At 40.9% G+C, this 16,718-nt stretch overlaps 1 protein-coding gene across 1 annotated transcript in view; it reads right to left on the bottom strand.

The window, feature by feature from the left end:
• Positions 1–16,718, bottom strand: part of LOC124612899 (vitellogenin receptor-like) — a 232,698-nt gene that overhangs the window by 104,935 nt on the left and 111,045 nt on the right. The window contains exons 11-13 of the mRNA XM_047141363.1: positions 14,338–14,532; positions 12,020–12,140; positions 10,764–10,910 (exon numbers count right to left, since the gene is read on the bottom strand). Coding sequence (XP_046997319.1) covers positions 10,764–10,910; positions 12,020–12,140; positions 14,338–14,532 — 463 coding nt within the window. The remainder of the gene's footprint in view (positions 1–10,763; positions 10,911–12,019; positions 12,141–14,337; positions 14,533–16,718) is intronic.

Genomic DNA, 16,718 nt, shown 5'->3' with positions numbered 1-16,718 from the left:
GAAGATGAGGTGTCCGAGTGAGCTGAGCATCAAACGGCATGCCGAGGAAGTGATGCATCTCCTGGAGTTCATTGGCAAGGTAGAGCTCTGGATGGAGGTGGACCGTTCGACGATGACAGAAATGCATCACTCGGGTCTTAGAGGATGAGAACTGAAAACCACGGTTGGATGCCCAAAAATGTGCCTTACGGATAGCTCCCTGCAGCTGTCGTTCAGTGGCACTGATGCTTGGGGAACTGTAATAAAGACAAAAGTCATCGGCATATAGAGAGGAACAGACCAATGAGCCCACCGCAGCCACAAGATCATTCATCGCCACCAAAAAGAGGGGAACACTGAGAACCGAGCCCTGCGGGACACCATTCTCCTGAATATGAGAACAGCTAAAATGTGCGCCAACTCTAACCCGGAAGGAGTGATTGGAGAGAATATTCGGCAGAAAAATCGGAAGTGGACCCCGTAAGCCCCATTCGTGCAGCGTAGCAAGGATATGATGGCGCCAGGTGGTATCGTACGCCTTCCGAAGATCAAAGAAAATAGCAACTAGATGTTCTCACCGAGTAAAAGCTGTACGAATAGCTGACTCTAGCGAGACTAAATTGTCGATCGCAGGGGGGGGGGGGGGGGGGGGGGCGGCCCTGACGGAAGCCCCCCTGTTGCTGTGCTAGGAGGCCCCGAGCTTCGAGGATCCACCTGAGTGTGAGTCACCATCTGTTCCAGGAGTTTGCACATAACGTTGGTAAGGCTGATACGGCAATAGCTATCAACCACCAGCAGATCTGCAACAGGTTTCAGCACTGGGATGGTAATGCTATCCTGCCAATGAGCTGGGAAAATGCCCTCTATCCAGATGCGGTTAAACAGGGCGAGTAATTCACCCTGACAGTGCGCCGAGAGATGGCGAAGAAACTGGTTGTGAATTCGGTCTGGACCTGGAGAGGAATCGGGGCAAGCTGTAAGGGCACTTTGGAACTCTTATTCACTAAACGGGGCGTGCGAAACGACAACTGCGTATGCCCAGCGTGCTCTTTAATGGTGCGGAATTCTGCACTGTAGCCTGCTGTAGCGGAAATAAGAGCGAAGTACTCTGCCAGATGTTCAGCGATGGCGATTGGGTCAGCACAAAGAGTACCTTGAAGAGAAAGGCAAGGGACAGACACTTGAGGGCAACAGCCAAAAATGCACCGAACCCGTGGCCACACCTTAGATGGGGAGGTGTGAGAACCTATGGTGGCAACATATCATTCCCAGCAGTCCTGTTTGCTCCGCCAGATTAACCGCCGAGCCTGGGCCCACAGCCGTTTAAAGGCAACCAGATTCTCTAGGGAAGGATGATGCCGGTGTCGTTGCAGGGCTCGCCGATGGTCCCGGATAGCTTCTGCAATCTCTGACGACTTATGCCTTAGGGTACTGGAAGAGCACGGGACAGTTGCCTCAGCAGCAGAAACAATGGCCATACTGACCTCGTCCACTGCCAAATCAATGTCACCAGGAAGCGGAGCGATGGCCATAGTAGCTGAGGTGTAGGCTAACCAAACAGCTCCATGAAGAGACCATCGTGGCAGCTGGTCAGGTGGGTTGGGATTGAAGAAGAGAAACCAGGATAGGAAAGCGGTCACTACCACAGAGGTTGTCGTGGACCTTCAAACTGAGGTACGGAAGAAGACCTGGGCTGCTAAGAGAGGTCAATGGCCGAGTATGTGCCACGAGTCAAGCTAAAATATGTGGGAGCACCAGTGTTAAGGACGCAAATGTCCTGTACCAAGACAGCCTCAATGTTCCTACCCTGGCCCGAGATCTGGGCCCACCCCATAAAGGGTGGTGGGCATTAAAGTCCCCCAACAGGAGGAATGGCAGGGGGAGCTGGGCGAGCAACGAAGCTAGGTAAGCAAGAGGGACAACCTTATCCGGGGGAAGGTAGAGGGAACAGATGGTAAGCTCCATTCCTGCCCGGATTCTAACAGCCACAGCCTCGAGAGCCGTGTGAAGTGGTACTGGGGTACTAGGAACAGTGGCAAGAACATAAACACAGGCACCACCAGACACCCTGTCATATTCTACACGGTTCTTATAGTAACCCCAGTAGCCACAGAGGGAGGGGGCCCGCCAAACAGGAAACCAGGTTTCCTGTAGGGCCAGGGTTGGCGTTACATCTCAATGACATATGCCCAAACCTCCAGCACTTAAAGCAGCACATGGGAGGACGGATGTAAGGCTTAACATTATATCGATATATCACCACCTTGACCTTCTCGGGCCGGGTTTCTCCCTCAAAAGCCAAGACGAAGGCGCAGGTGGTGACCCTACTATCTTTACATCCCCTGAAGACATGTCGTATAAAGTGGACACCGCAACATTCCAGATTTGCACGGAGCGCGTCATCAGACTACAACAACAGGTCATGATTAAAAGTAAGTCCCTGAACCATATTGAGGCTCTTATGAGGCGTAATGGAGACTGCAACATCACCGAGCTTGTCACAAGCAAGCAATGCTCGTGACTGCGCTGGGGAAGCTGCCTGTATGGGGATTGCTCCAAGATATCATTTTAGACATGCCCTCAACTTCACCAATCTTGTCCTCTAAATTTTCCACAAAAAACTGAGGCTTTGTGGTCAGAAATGAGTCCTCATCTGTTTGGCTGCAAACCAGAAATCGAGGAGAATACGTCTCACCAGGTAATTTAGACCGCCGTTCCTCCCCTGGTGTGGACAGGGAAAGGAACGATTGGGTGTCATACTGTAAAGCATTGAACTTTCCTTTCTTAGAGACTCATGCTTGCGTACTATTCGTACTTCATTTCATGGTGGTCCCATGAGCAGCTAGGGGAAGGAATGTCCACCCAGACAGAGCCCCACTTTTCTGGGTAAGCCTAATACAACGAGGGGGGGGGGGGGGCAGGTTCCCCAGAGGTCACCCACCCGCTAGCAACTGTTCTATCTCAACAGCCATGCGTCTCCTTGGTGCACAGCACACCTTGAGATTGAGGTTTTTTTTTTTTTTTTTTTTTTTTTTTTTTTTTTTTTTATAGAGGTTTATACCATCCTCGCGACCCAGGCAGTTAAGCCAAGATCCCCGGGCTCTGTACTGTACAACATTCCACCGTCACGCCATACGGTGGTCGTTGAAGCACGCTCAGAGCTTACGGTATTGAGGACTGGTGGCGCTTCCCAGTCCCCAGCTCATGGACCCCGGGGTCGCCAAGCCCATACCCAGCAACTAAATACTGAGCCCCCTGAGGGTACGGAATTTGATTTACTTCATTGGGTAATGTATGATAATGCAGTGATCGAAACTCTGGGCGGAGAAAAAGCTTGTCTTCCACCTTTTTTTTAAATTTATTTACTGACGCAGATGTTTTGGCGCCAGTATTTACCTTTGTGCCTGAAAGCATGCCTGTGTAGTGCTACATATATTTGACGGCAGAAGTTACTTGTGGCAGCACCTACCAACATTTTTCAGAACTTCCGCTTACTTTGCACTCGATTCTAAGCTACAGGCGGTTTTTTGCATTGCAAAAGCAGAATAAAAGTGCAGCTTAGATTTGAGTAAATACGGTAATCTGACTAAATTAAAATTTTTTTTCATCTGGGATGCCAGTATCAGGATCTCATGTGGACCATAGAAAGTGCCTGTACCTGGGCTCACTACCGTATTTACTCGAATCTAAGCCGCACCTGAAATTTGAGACTCGAAATTCAAGAGGGGAGAAAAGTTTTAGGCCGCACCTCCAAATCTAAACAAAGTTGGTCCATTGTAATATGAGAGACAATTTAGGTCAAATGAATGATGATAGAGCCACAGTAGTTTGGCTCGAGTCTTAAGCTTAGCAGTAAGCTTTACCAGGTAGCCATTGCTATGCATCAGGCGCTCCGTCCGTATTTATATGGGTACCCTTCCTTTTTCCATGTGCTTCGTCTGGTTTGAATCTATTGCTTATTTTATTTTGATCTGATAAGTGCCGTTTTCTTTGTTATAGGTGTTAACATCACTCTAAGCTGAAAATGCATTAATGTATTGTGTCATGCATTGTTTGTTGCATTTGGATAGTGCGTGTTTACAGCCTGTCGCCGCTCGCGGCATGGCTCGCTTTTGTGCGCGCTACCGCCGCTTACAATTAAAAAAATAGGAATCGTCTCATTAGCGAAACAATGGCAAGAGACTGCTATTTGTTGTTACTTACACTGCTGCTTTCTTTGATAATGATCAACAAGAACCAAATAATAGACTGCATATGGTAGAACATGTTCTGAACGAGAGTTAGGCGAAAATTTTTCTCCATTTAAAAATCTTTGTGGCTGCTTCTTTAGTACATCAAATTCTGCACAGAAATTAGTCATATTAGATTTAAAAATCTAGTCAGTTGCTGTGCTTCATTTCTGAATGTATCACTATTAGGCATAAGAATAATACGAATATAAACATGACACGATACGTATATTATTCCGCGTTTGCTGTTGTCTCACTCTAGTTTCGTACTTTATTAGGCAGACAGGATTTAAATGAGACAGCAGCAAACACGAAAGAATACATGGCAAAATGTTTATATTCGAATTATTCTTATGGTGAAGAGAATACTGCATGTGATTCACATTTCATCAGGTTCCTATTAGCAACCATCTCTTCTCACAGGTAGGAAAAAATTCAGAACGTAGAGTTGGCCATATTGACAAACATCCCAAACAGTCTTGCCAGTCGGATTTTCGTAGTACATTGAAATTCTGCTACATTCGAAGATGAACAAAACTGAATTTGTATTTACTTCGTTGGCTAATGTATGAAAATGCAGTAGTCTAAACTCGGGGGCGGAGAAAAAAAGCTCTTCTTCCACATTTTTTTTTTAAATTTATTTACTGATGCAGAGGTTTTGGCACCAGTATTTATCTTTGTGCCTACAAAGCATGCCTGTGTAGCGCTACATATATTCGACAGCAGAAGTTAGTTGTGGCAGCACCTACCAACATTTTTCAGAATTTTCACTTGCTTTGCACTCTATTCTAAGCCGCAGGCGGTTTTTTGGATTACAAAAACCGGAAAAAAGTGCGGCTTAGATTCAAGTAAATACAGTAATTTGTCAACAAAAGTTGTAATCTCTTGTTGTTGTTGTTGTTGTTGTTGTTGTTCTGGTCTTCAGTCCTGAGACTGGTTTGATGCAGCTCTCCATGCTACTCTATCCTGTGCAAGCTGCTTCATTTTCCAGTACTTACTGCAACCTACATCCTTCTGAATCTGCTTAATGTATTCATCTCTTGGTCTCCCTCTATGATTTTTACCCTCCATGCTGCCCTCCAATACTAAATTAGTGATCCCTTGATGCCTCAGAACACGCCCTACCAAACGATCCCGTCTTCTACTCAAGTTGTGCCACAATTTCCTCTTCCCCCCAATTCTATTCAATACCTCCTCATTAGTTATGTGATCTACCCCATCTAATCTTCAGCATTCTTCTGTAGCACCACATTTTGAAAGCTTCTATTCTCTTCTTGTCCAAACTATTTATCGTCCATGTTTCACTTCCATACATGGCTACACTCAATACAAATACTTTCAGAAATGACTTCCTGACAAATCTATACTCGATGTTAACAAATTCCTCTTCTTCAGAAACACTTTCCTTGCCATTACCAGTCTACATTTTATATCCTCTCTACTTTGACCATCATCAGTTATTTTGCTCCCCAAATAGCAAAACTCCTTTACTACTTTAAGTATGTCATTGCCTAATCTAATTCCTTCAGCATCACCCGACTTAATTCAACTACATTCCATTATGCTCGTTTTGCTTTTGTTGATGTTCATCTTATACCCTCATTTCAAGACACTGTCCATTCCGTTCAACTGCTCTTCCAAGTCCTTTGCTGTCTCTGACAGCGATGTCATCGGCGAACATCAAAGTTTTTATTTCTTCTCCATGGATTTTAATACCTACTCCAAATTTTTCTTTCATTTCCTTTACTGCTTGCTCAATATACAGACTGAAAAACATCGGGGAGAAGTTACAACCATGTCTCACTCCTTTCCCAACCACTGCTTCCCTTTCATGCCCCTCGGCTCTTAAAACTGTCATCTGGTTTCTGTACAAATTGTACATAGCCTTTCGCTCCCTGTATTTTAACCCTGCCACCTTTAGAATTTGAAATAGTATTCCACTCAACATTGTCAAAGGCTTTCTCTAAGTCTACAAATGCTAGGAATGTAAGTTTGCCTTTCCTTAATCTTTCTTCTAAGGTGAGTGTTCCAATATTTCTACGGAATCCAAACCGATCTTCCCCGAGGTCCGCTTCTACCAGTTTTTCCATTCATCTGTAAAGAATTCACGATAGTATTTTGCAGCTGTGACTTATTAAACTGACAGTTCGGCAATTTTCACATCTGTCAACAGCTGCTTTCTTTGCGATTGGAGTTACTATATTCTTCTTGAAGTCTGAGGGTATTTCACCTGTCTCATACTTCTTGCTCACCAGATGGTAGAGTTTTGTCAGGACTGGCTCTTCCAAGGCTGTCAGTAGTTATGATGGAATGTTGTCTACTCCTGGGGCCTTGTTTCGACTCAGGTCTTTCAGTGCTCTGTCGAACTCTTCACGCAGTATCGTATCTCCCGTTTCATCTTCATCAACATCCTCTCCCATTTCCATAATATTGTCCTCAAGTACATCGCCCTTGTATAGACCCTCTATATACTCCTTCCACCTTTCTGCTTTCCTTTCTTTGCTTAGAACTGGCTTTCCATCTGAGCTCTTGATATTCATACAAGTGGTTCTCTTTTCTCCAAAGGTCTCTAATTTTCCTGTAGGCAGTATCTATTTTACCCCTCGTGAGATAAGCCTCTACATCCTTACATTTGTCCTCTAGCCATCCCTGCTTAGACATTTTGCACTTCCTGTCGATCTCATTTTTGCGACGTTTGCATTACGTTTTGCCTGCTTCATTTACTGCATTTTTATATTTTCTCCTTTCATCAATATCTCTTCTGTTACCCAAGAATTTCTATTAGCCCTCGTCTTTTTACTTACTTGATCCTCTGCTGCCTTCACTATTTAATGCCTCAAAGCTACCCATTCTTCTTCTACTGTATTTCTTTCCCCCATTCTTGTCAATTGTTCCCTTATGCTCTCCCTGAAACACTCTACAACCTCTGATTTAGTCAGTTTATCCAGGTCCCATCTCCTTAAATTCCCACCTTTTTGCAGTTTCTTCAATTTTAACCTACAGTTCATAAGCAATAGATTGTGGTCAGTCCACATCTGCCCCTGGAAATATCCTACAATTTAAAATCTGGTTCCTGAATCTCTGTCTTACCATTATATAATTATCTGAAACCTTCTAGTATCTCCAGGGTTCTTCCATGTATACAACCTCATTTCATGATTCTTGAACCAAGTGTTAGCTATGATTAAGTTATGCTCTGTGCAAAATTCTACCAGGCGGCTTCCTCTTTCATTTCTTACCCCCAATCCATATTCACCTACTACGTTTCCTTCTCTTCCTTTTCCTACTACCGAATTCCAGCCACCCATGACTTAAATTTTCGTCTCCCTTCACTATCTGAATAATTTCTTTTATCTCATCATACATTTCTTTAATTTCTTCGTCATCTGCAGAGCTAGTTGACATATAAACTTGTACTACTGTAGTAGGCGTGGGCTTCGTGTATCTTTGGCACACTAAGGCGTCCACTATGCTGTTTGTGGTAGCTTACCCGCACTCCCATTTTTTTATTCATTATTGAACCTACTCCTGCATTACCCTTATCTGATTTTGTATTTATAACCCTGTATTCACCTGACCAAAAGTCTTGTTCCTGCTGGCACCGAGAACTCCGCTAATTCACACTATATCTAACTTTAACCTATCCATTTCCCTTTTTAAATTTTCTAACCTACCTGTCTGGTTAAGGGATCTGACATTCCACACTCCAATCCGTAGAACGCCAGTTTTCTTTCTCCTGATAACAACGTCCTCTTGAGTAGGCCCTGCCCGCAGATCCGAATGGGGGACTATTTAACTCCAGAACATTTTACCCAAGAGGACACCATCATCATCTAATCATACAGTAAAGCTGCATGCCCTTCGGAAAAATTACGGCTGTAGTTTCCCCTTGCTTTCAGCCGCTCACAGTACCAACCAGCACAGCAAGGCCATTTTGGCTAGTGTTACAAGGCCAGATCAGTCAATCATCCAGACTGTTGCCCCTGCAACTACTGAAAAGGTTGCTGCCCCTCTTGAAGAACCACACATTTGTCTGGCCTCTCAACAGATACCCCTCCATTGTGGTTGCACCTATGGTACAGCCATCTGTATCGCTGAGGCACGCAAGCCTCTCCGCCAACTGCAAGGTCCATAGTTCATGGGGGGAGTTGTTGTCTATAAACCTACGATGTTTGTTCTTGGCACCGAGTTGTTAACATTCATTCAAGTCTGAATTAGAATACAGTGCTATTACATCTTAAGTTACTTCAGTGAAGAGCAACCCTTTAGGTTTAACTCATTACTAGCATTATTAGACAAATTAACCCTTTTAGTGTCAAATACGATCTGATCCTGATCCAGATTTTCGGCGAAAAATGCCAGTAACGATCTGATCGTGATGGCTTTCTCATTCGCTAGGATATACTAACAACTTTGCCTTCAAGCGCGGAAAAAATGAATGAGAAAGGCATCACGATCAGATCGTTACTGGCATTTTTCGCCAAAAATCTGGATCACGATCAGATCGTATTTGGCACTAAAAGGGTTAACTATCTGCAGAAATTTTTGAGTCAGAAAGTGTTCGAACTATGTTTAATACACTGCAGTTCTGAAGTGTGAGATGAACAGAATGGATAGTCTCTAGGAAAGAAGTTTTAAAATAGACATCAAACAAAAACTGGGATAACAGAGTATAATTGAATTATGTGATTCTGAAGGAATTTGTAAATGAAACGTTGAGAATAGTGGGTGAAATTTTTCTATTTGGGGACCAAAATGACTGTAATAGAGGACATACAGGTATAATGCAGGCTCTCAGTAATGAGATGTTAATTTCCGAAATGGTAGTACAAACAAATTCCCAGTGTTCAAGTCACAGATTTACTTCAAACTGAACAGATTTATTATGACAATGTTGAAGTAATAAGGCATACTATCAAGGAAATTTCAAGAAAATTGGAACAAGCTTTGTGTGTCAATGATGTACTGGTGCACTGCCACTCAGCACGAACTCTATAATCTGGATCACTGGACTCAGTCCCACCTACTTTTTTTTTATTTATGTTTCTTTAACACTGCTAATTTCATATATATTAAATTTAAAAAGGTAATATGCTTAAGACATGAACTTGCACGAAATTTTCTTCACTTTTCAATGTTTTTCCACCTGTTTATTAATTTTTATTACTACAACTAATTGTTATTTTTCTACAGGCAAGTTAAAAATTATAAAGTGCCTTCAGAGTTGTTCACATTTAATTGACAAATGAGAAATTTCTTCTTTTGATGATTGCATTTAATTGTGCATTGCTAGTTTTTTGACACTATATTTTTGAAAATATTGCATATGGAAGGTTTTCTATCATTTGTCGGGAGAGAAATTTTTCACAATTTCAACAAGCTTTTTTTTTTATGAACTTTAAAGATTCCCTGTGCATGTTGGAAAATTGCATTCCTTACGCAGTAGCTGCTGTTATTTTTCCATGTCCATAATAAAACAATATGAGCAGCACATCTGACAATCATACATTACCATCATACTCAGGAATATTTTAAGACTGTATTATTGTATACAGTTATTTACACATTTATTTATTGATGCAACTGGTTTCTGAAGCCGGTCCATCCTCAAAATCTATGCCTGCAGATTGTGTTCAGGTGCACCCTGATTACAGGTTTAAGATTTCTGAAATCTCAACACGCATACATTTTCAGGAACACTGGTTGTTTCCTTGTCGATAGTTAATACTTGCTGTTACAGAAATTAGCGAATGATCAAATAACATTGAAAATTCAGTTTTATGTTCATGCAAATACGCGTGTCATCGCATTATCTTTTGAAAGACTTATGGATGAAATAATATGACTAGCATTGAAAAAATAATCACTATCAGCACGAATTGATACAACAATCAACTGATTGCAGAGCTTTAATGCTAATGGTCACCATACATTGGTACTTCACCAACACATAAAACTTCTCTTGCAATTTTTTTAAAATTTCCTACATAGTATGCCTTAATACTTTCACATTATGTTGTCCTAATGGACTAATAAAACAGCAAAAAATTGAAAGAAAATCTGTAATCTTGATGTCATGACCTCCCCTTGTAAGAAGGGTACTTTCTGGACTTTCCTTCGTATTCATATTTACAGGATTTGACATGATTGAGGGGACACGAGTTTCCTAATCCAATGTGACACTACTCAAGAAATAATCTACTTTAAGTCGTGAGTGCTGATAAGTTCAAAAAAAATTATTTCAGTTAAATTTGTCAAGTATTTAAGTCCATTATACTGCTTTGGCATAGTGATACCCACACATTATCTTTAAGACCTACAAATATGAAGAGAAGGTTAGAAGGGAGCCCATAAGGTCCCCTTGTAAGATTAGATTATAAGACAGAGATGCATTGAATCAAAGGCAGGCTGCAGTAAGTTGATTCCAGGAAGACAGGCTGTAGTAGCCCCGCAAGGTGGGAGTCTTCTAGAGCAGACTCATGTCGAGAGTGGCATCAAGTGTCAACCGACATGTGGAGACACCAGCCAGGCCTGCCACACCAAGAGATTACTTGCCATCCACGGAGCTGTAGACGACTGCACTGACATGGTGGATGCTCTTGGCCGGCACAACTGACTGAGTGTGCCGGCCCAGCAGCCAATGCTCCACCTTGATTATGCGGTTCCCAGCCACTGCCACCACTACTTCCTTCTTCAGAACAACTGAAACAGTTAACAGCTGTTTTAAGCACTTGGTAATATACAGTGGCTTGTTCATACTGTAGCAATCATATCTATAAATGAAGGCAATGTCCTGACTGCCCAGACCAACCACTAAGGACAAACTTTAAATTTGCAGAGGGCATTTATCTTTTACTGTAGGTGTCTAAGAAGGAATGTTTTGAAATTCCACTCCTAAGGTGGTGGAGTAAGCATGAAAGGTTTTTGAAAATTTGTCACTACTGAGGCAGTTTTCAAGATGACCTCCAAAAATTTTTATTTAGTTCCTCAGGCAGAAATTAGAAACGTGTGTTTCAGCACATTTCAAAATTTAATACTTACAAGAGTGAAATAGGGAATGAAAGTGTTCGAATAACTAAAAACTACAAACATTTCTAAATCTACATCTATGGAAACTGGTGTCTGATTTCTGTTGCAAACAAGTAGGTGTCACTGTTTTTCGGAAATTTAACCCCTTACTGAGTTAAATAGGGGATGAAAATTTTAGAAAATATTTAACAATATGAAAAGGATAGTTGCTACTCACCACATAGCAGAGATGTTTAGTCACAGGTACAACAAAAAGACTTTTGTTGTGTCTACCTGCAACTCAAAATCTCCACTATACAGCGAGTACCAACTATCTTTTTCATAATGTTGTATTCCATCCTGCATTTTCTGTTAGAAAGCAGTCATATTGAAAAATATGTGAAGTTAAATCTATGAAAATTGTTATTTCACTTCTCAAATCTAAGGGAATGTGTGTTGGGGATGAAAGTTTCTATGGAAATACCTCTATGAAAACGCAAAATGCGTGATTAACAGAAACTTTTGACTACAGCTACCAGAATCTTTAGTTCAGATATACACTAAGAAAATACTATGCTTCTATGGCCTTACCAGTGTGGAAAGCTTAGAAGGTGTTGTAATTTGTAAACAAAAATACAATTAAGAAAAAAAAATTCTGTTCAGATCATACAGTCTGTACAAGTGAAGCACCACACACTAAGCTAGTTTAAATGCAAGCTTAAAGCTGTCAGTGGCATCACTGCAATTTAAAGTTGCAGATATAACTACAATACAAGTCACCTTTTAACTTTTTTGTACCTCACCTCTGCATGAATGCTGATCAAAACCAAGTTCCTTTTCCACAGGGCAGGCACATGTGTAAGAGTTGTTAGGGGCCAGCATACAAATATCACTGCAGCTGGCATCTTTGCAGGGATTCTCCATCTGGAAACAAGTTACCAGTTACAGGTCAGGCTTCACAAAATGTTCAGCCAGTCTTCTATGTTACATTTGCTACATTGCAGTAATCACCTAATGTGATTAGGTGATATTTTCAGTAAGGTCAAGGTTTCAGAAAGTTGTTCACACAATGAGATGCATGCCGCAGGAGGAGACCATCCCTTTCTTCATATACCTTTTATAATTTTAATTTCTTGGTCCAATACTTTTTATAGCTTGCAGATGCATTCCACTTTTTGCATTAAAAAAATCTGTCGATTGATTTTTTACTTTTTATGGGGCTAGTTTTTTTTTTTAAATAAGGCCTACTTGTGAAAGTAAGAATGTCAAGCAATCACTGTAGTGAGAATGCATGTCTACTCCTAGCAAACTATTAACACATTTAGACACCATTTGCAGCTGAATCATTTGTGCACCAAGTTTTCGAACTTTGTAACATCTATGAAAATTGATTCACTTAACAGTGGGATACAATCTTTAATATAGTTGGGTGCTTGGCAGCTGTGGATATTTGCCCTGGCTAACCACATCTGATTTCTCAAAATTTGGTTTGTGATGGGAAAAAACTTTCAAGAGGTCCAACAACTCAAAGTGTTGAAGTTGTCAACAGAATTTTCACAGGTTTTAAGGTCAGTTTTGTACATCATTTCAGAGTAACAGAATTTCAGAAAATTCAGTTACTATTGTGTTTCAAGAACAACCAGACCGGGCTGTACTTTGTTGCATTTAATTTCATACAAAAATTTTTTTTGGACATCACTGTTACATGAGGTCAGTGTCACAATTAATGCAAACAAGCAATGAAGTGGCGGCACACATTGTTGCCAACCAAAGAAAGCGATGCAATTTCAGCAGAAAGACCAAGGCAAATGTCTTGGGACATGAAACAGTCACTGAATTTTGTGCCCAGACAAAAATTGTGTGATGCATATTTTGTGACACTGTGTGTGTGTGTGTGTGTGTGTGTGTGTGTGTGTGTGTGGGGAGGGGGGGGGGGGGCGCCTCGCGCCCCGAGTTAACTCCAGGAGGGGCGTAAATCAGCAATATATAAAGTACTCAATACCTGGCAAGCTTAACCCTGAACTCGGTAATCTACATTTATCAGTAAATTCGGGAAATAATAATAATAATAATAATAATAATAATAATAATAATAATAATAATAATATAAAATACATTAGTTTTAGAGATGCTGCAGGTAACACTCATAATGAAGAACCACAATAGTTGCAACCAAGATGTACACTGTAGAGGCACAATAGGTTTAATTTCAGTTACGGCCTAACTCTGCAGACAACTGATGAAACAGTTTTGTCCTAGGTGATTTGCTTTGTATATTCACAAACTTTAGTTTTTGGTTTGTTATTCTTTGGTGTTTACTATCTGACTTACATACTCTGATATGACTGTAAAATATGGAAGCTCTGGGCTTCTGCCTTGAAGTGTGACATTCTGGGATCAGATGTCCCACTTCCCTGTCTTCCTTTGGCCGACAAAAGATGTTTACGAGTTAAGGTAGGTTGTAAGAAGTAACCTACTTCTGAGACATATTTTATGGTCTGTGGAAATTAGAGCTTTACTGATCCGATGCTACCAGGGAGGTGAGCTGTAAACAGGCACTTCTACTTGCTGGGTTGAGTCCTTTGGTGCTGTGGGTGAGGGAAGGGAGAGAATGATCTCCATGTTAAAGAAATGCTCACCACAGAACAAATGTTTATATTTGTGCAAATTGCCTTTAAGGAGTGACAGACACACTTGTCTGACTGGAATATATGCAGATGTATGTTGTCTAGACTTTAATATTATAGACAATACATTGAGTTCAAAGTATCTGCATGTTATTCCAGAAACAATCTCTTTCATTGGTTTTCAACACAAAAGGGTAAGTCTCCTGAGAACAGCCAATCCACAGTTAAAAAGGCACTGGTTAGCAAGAGCCTTCGGGGGGGGGGGGGGGGGGGGGGGGGGGGGGGGGGGGGGGGGGGGGGGGGGGGGGGAGAGGGGGAGAGAGAGAGAGAGAGAGAGAGAGAGAGAGAGAGAGAGAGAGAGAGGCCCCAGATAAATATGTTTTAAGCACTCTGAGGAATTAAACTACAAAATGTCTACAGAATGACTAATTTTTCACACATCACCAAAATAAGGTAAGTAGGAAGAAATATTTCAGTTTCTGCCAATTACTTACCAATGGATGGAGGGCAGGGTGGTAGACCTTTATTCCATAAATGTGGCTTTTGAGTGAGCGTAAGATGACTCTGTAGTTCTTCCCCGTAAACTTGTGACATGAGGCAATCTGCCGGTCTTCCCAGTCCGACCAATATAGGGTGTTCTCAAAGACTGCAATCGAGAATGGGTGCTTCACAGCGGTTTCCAGAATTACCTGCAAGGCAAAATCGTCTCTTAAACTGAGCAGTATGCAGTTCTCTTAGACCAAACCTGTAACAATACTCCTCCATGCTTTGTATCATGATGGAAACAAGAGACATTAAAGGAGTTGGTATTTGTAACTAACTTATGTCTTAACAGAAATCACTGGGAACATATGGTCCCTCATGTAATACAGTCACTCATTTCCGAGTCCAACTCAGGAATATGCAACTCGTCTACACCAGCAGAATCTCCACCTAATTAAATATCCATTTCAGTTTCACATTCCTGTGTATAATCAGCTATGTGCACAGAATGTGGCCACAATACACAAGAGGCCTATAAGAGTTATCACCTCTACATTTTTTACAACCAACTGCACCATCTGAACATACCTAACAATCACATTAAGAGATGTTAGCAATATCTTACTATAATGTTATCTGATACCAGTTGCAGCATAGTGGCAACAAGAATTTAATTTTCAATATTTAAGGCGTATTTTCATTGGTTGAACTGTAAAACTTAAATGCCATTATAAACTGTTCATTAAGAGTACAATCTTATGTTTAAGTAACAAAGATTTATTACAGTTAGAAACTGCCCGTGAGACCATTTACTTGCCACTGCATGAATACCTGGACTTCTTTCTTCCATTATTTGAGGAATTTAAGAGTTTTCCAACAAAACTTACACACAATTTCGAGGCTTCTCATTGACACCTATTTTGGAGTCCGTAGTAGAACAATACAAGCTATGTTTCCTGCAAGAAAGCATATATCTTTAACACTAAAATACGGTGCTTATTACTACTTACACAAAACAAAGGCTAGTAACTGTCAGGAATGCCAAAAGTTTCGAAATAATTCTACCCAATACCTATGATAAATATTGAGGGGATGCTGGTTTAGAATTTGAGACTAATTTAAATACAGGAAGGGTGTAAAGGAGAGAGGTACCTCTGAGGCCCTGATGTCAGCTGGAAGGCTGTGTTTAGGGTGTAGTGATCTTATGTGAATGAACATTAGCATTAGTTTTGTAATTAGACTTTAGTAATTACATACCTATATGTTTGTTAGTTATGTTTTATAATTTGATCTAGCTGACATTTATTATCCTCGTAAAATTGTATTTGAATGAATACAATGTTTTCAAGTATGGCTGGAAGGGCAATTCATGTTTCTTTATGAATTTTAGTGTTTTTATGAAAAATGTTTGCAATAGAAACCTCTTTAATGACAACCTTTCAGTCTACTTGTCTGAAAAACCCATTAATCATAGAATGCAGGCTGTGACAGCATACTTTGTGAATTCTGTGCTTCGAGACATATTTCCCAATGCTGGTGACTTCAGAGGTTTCAATGTCTAAGCCATTACAACAAGCTCGCAAGTGTAACACATCGATATAAAACTCCACGTTCTTGTTTTTATTATTTTGACAGAAAATTAAAATCCTGGGTATACTAAGGCAACTTAATAACAGACCTTCAAAAAAGCAAAACCCTGTTTACATTTGTTTCAGCATTTACAATTGTTCAGCTGCTAGAGGGCATCTGCTATTACATTTGTAGCCTGGCTGTCTTTCAGTCTTTTCCTGTGCTTTTCACACTCTCCTGTATTGTTTAAGCAACACTTTCAAAAAAGGATTGCTATAGTGATCCTGAGTGACACTAAATTTACCGGCCCAGGAAGTGAAGAATGTAATGTCACTTCATTCAATACTGGAAGTGATGACTTTTTCAGTTGAGTGACAAGTGCTCACCAGTTACGGCAAAGCAAGCTGGGATCTCTCCACTTCCTCTCTCGTTTTTTGCCATATGCCTCCTTAAATTCATTTTAATTTTCATTTTGCCCAATTACGTATAATCTGAATTTCCATAAAAGAAAAAGGTTGGGCCCTCAGTTGTAAGAAATATAGCACCAGATCCAGTTTTTGTGCTTAGTTTTGTGCATCTAATGAATATCCCAATTTATTTTGACTATTCCTAGTTACTATCTTTTGTTATAGGGTGAAATCAGTAATTGTTTCGTAACAAATTCTATTGTTGACTTATGTTATGACAGATGGCCACTTCTTACGACTTCTGCACCTATTGTTACAGCCGTTTGCTACTTGTTAGTAGCAGACACAGTGGCTGCGCCAAAGACTGAGACGGCGTGGAGTTTTACAATTATTTATTTAACTTTCTTTACAATTTC

Source organism: Schistocerca americana, chromosome 4 (assembly GCF_021461395.2).
Source record: "Schistocerca americana isolate TAMUIC-IGC-003095 chromosome 4, iqSchAmer2.1, whole genome shotgun sequence".
Taxonomy (NCBI): Eukaryota; Metazoa; Arthropoda; class Insecta; order Orthoptera; family Acrididae; genus Schistocerca; species Schistocerca americana.
The sequence above is the reverse complement of the archived record's forward strand: the minus strand, read 5'-3'. Positions and strand labels throughout refer to the sequence as shown.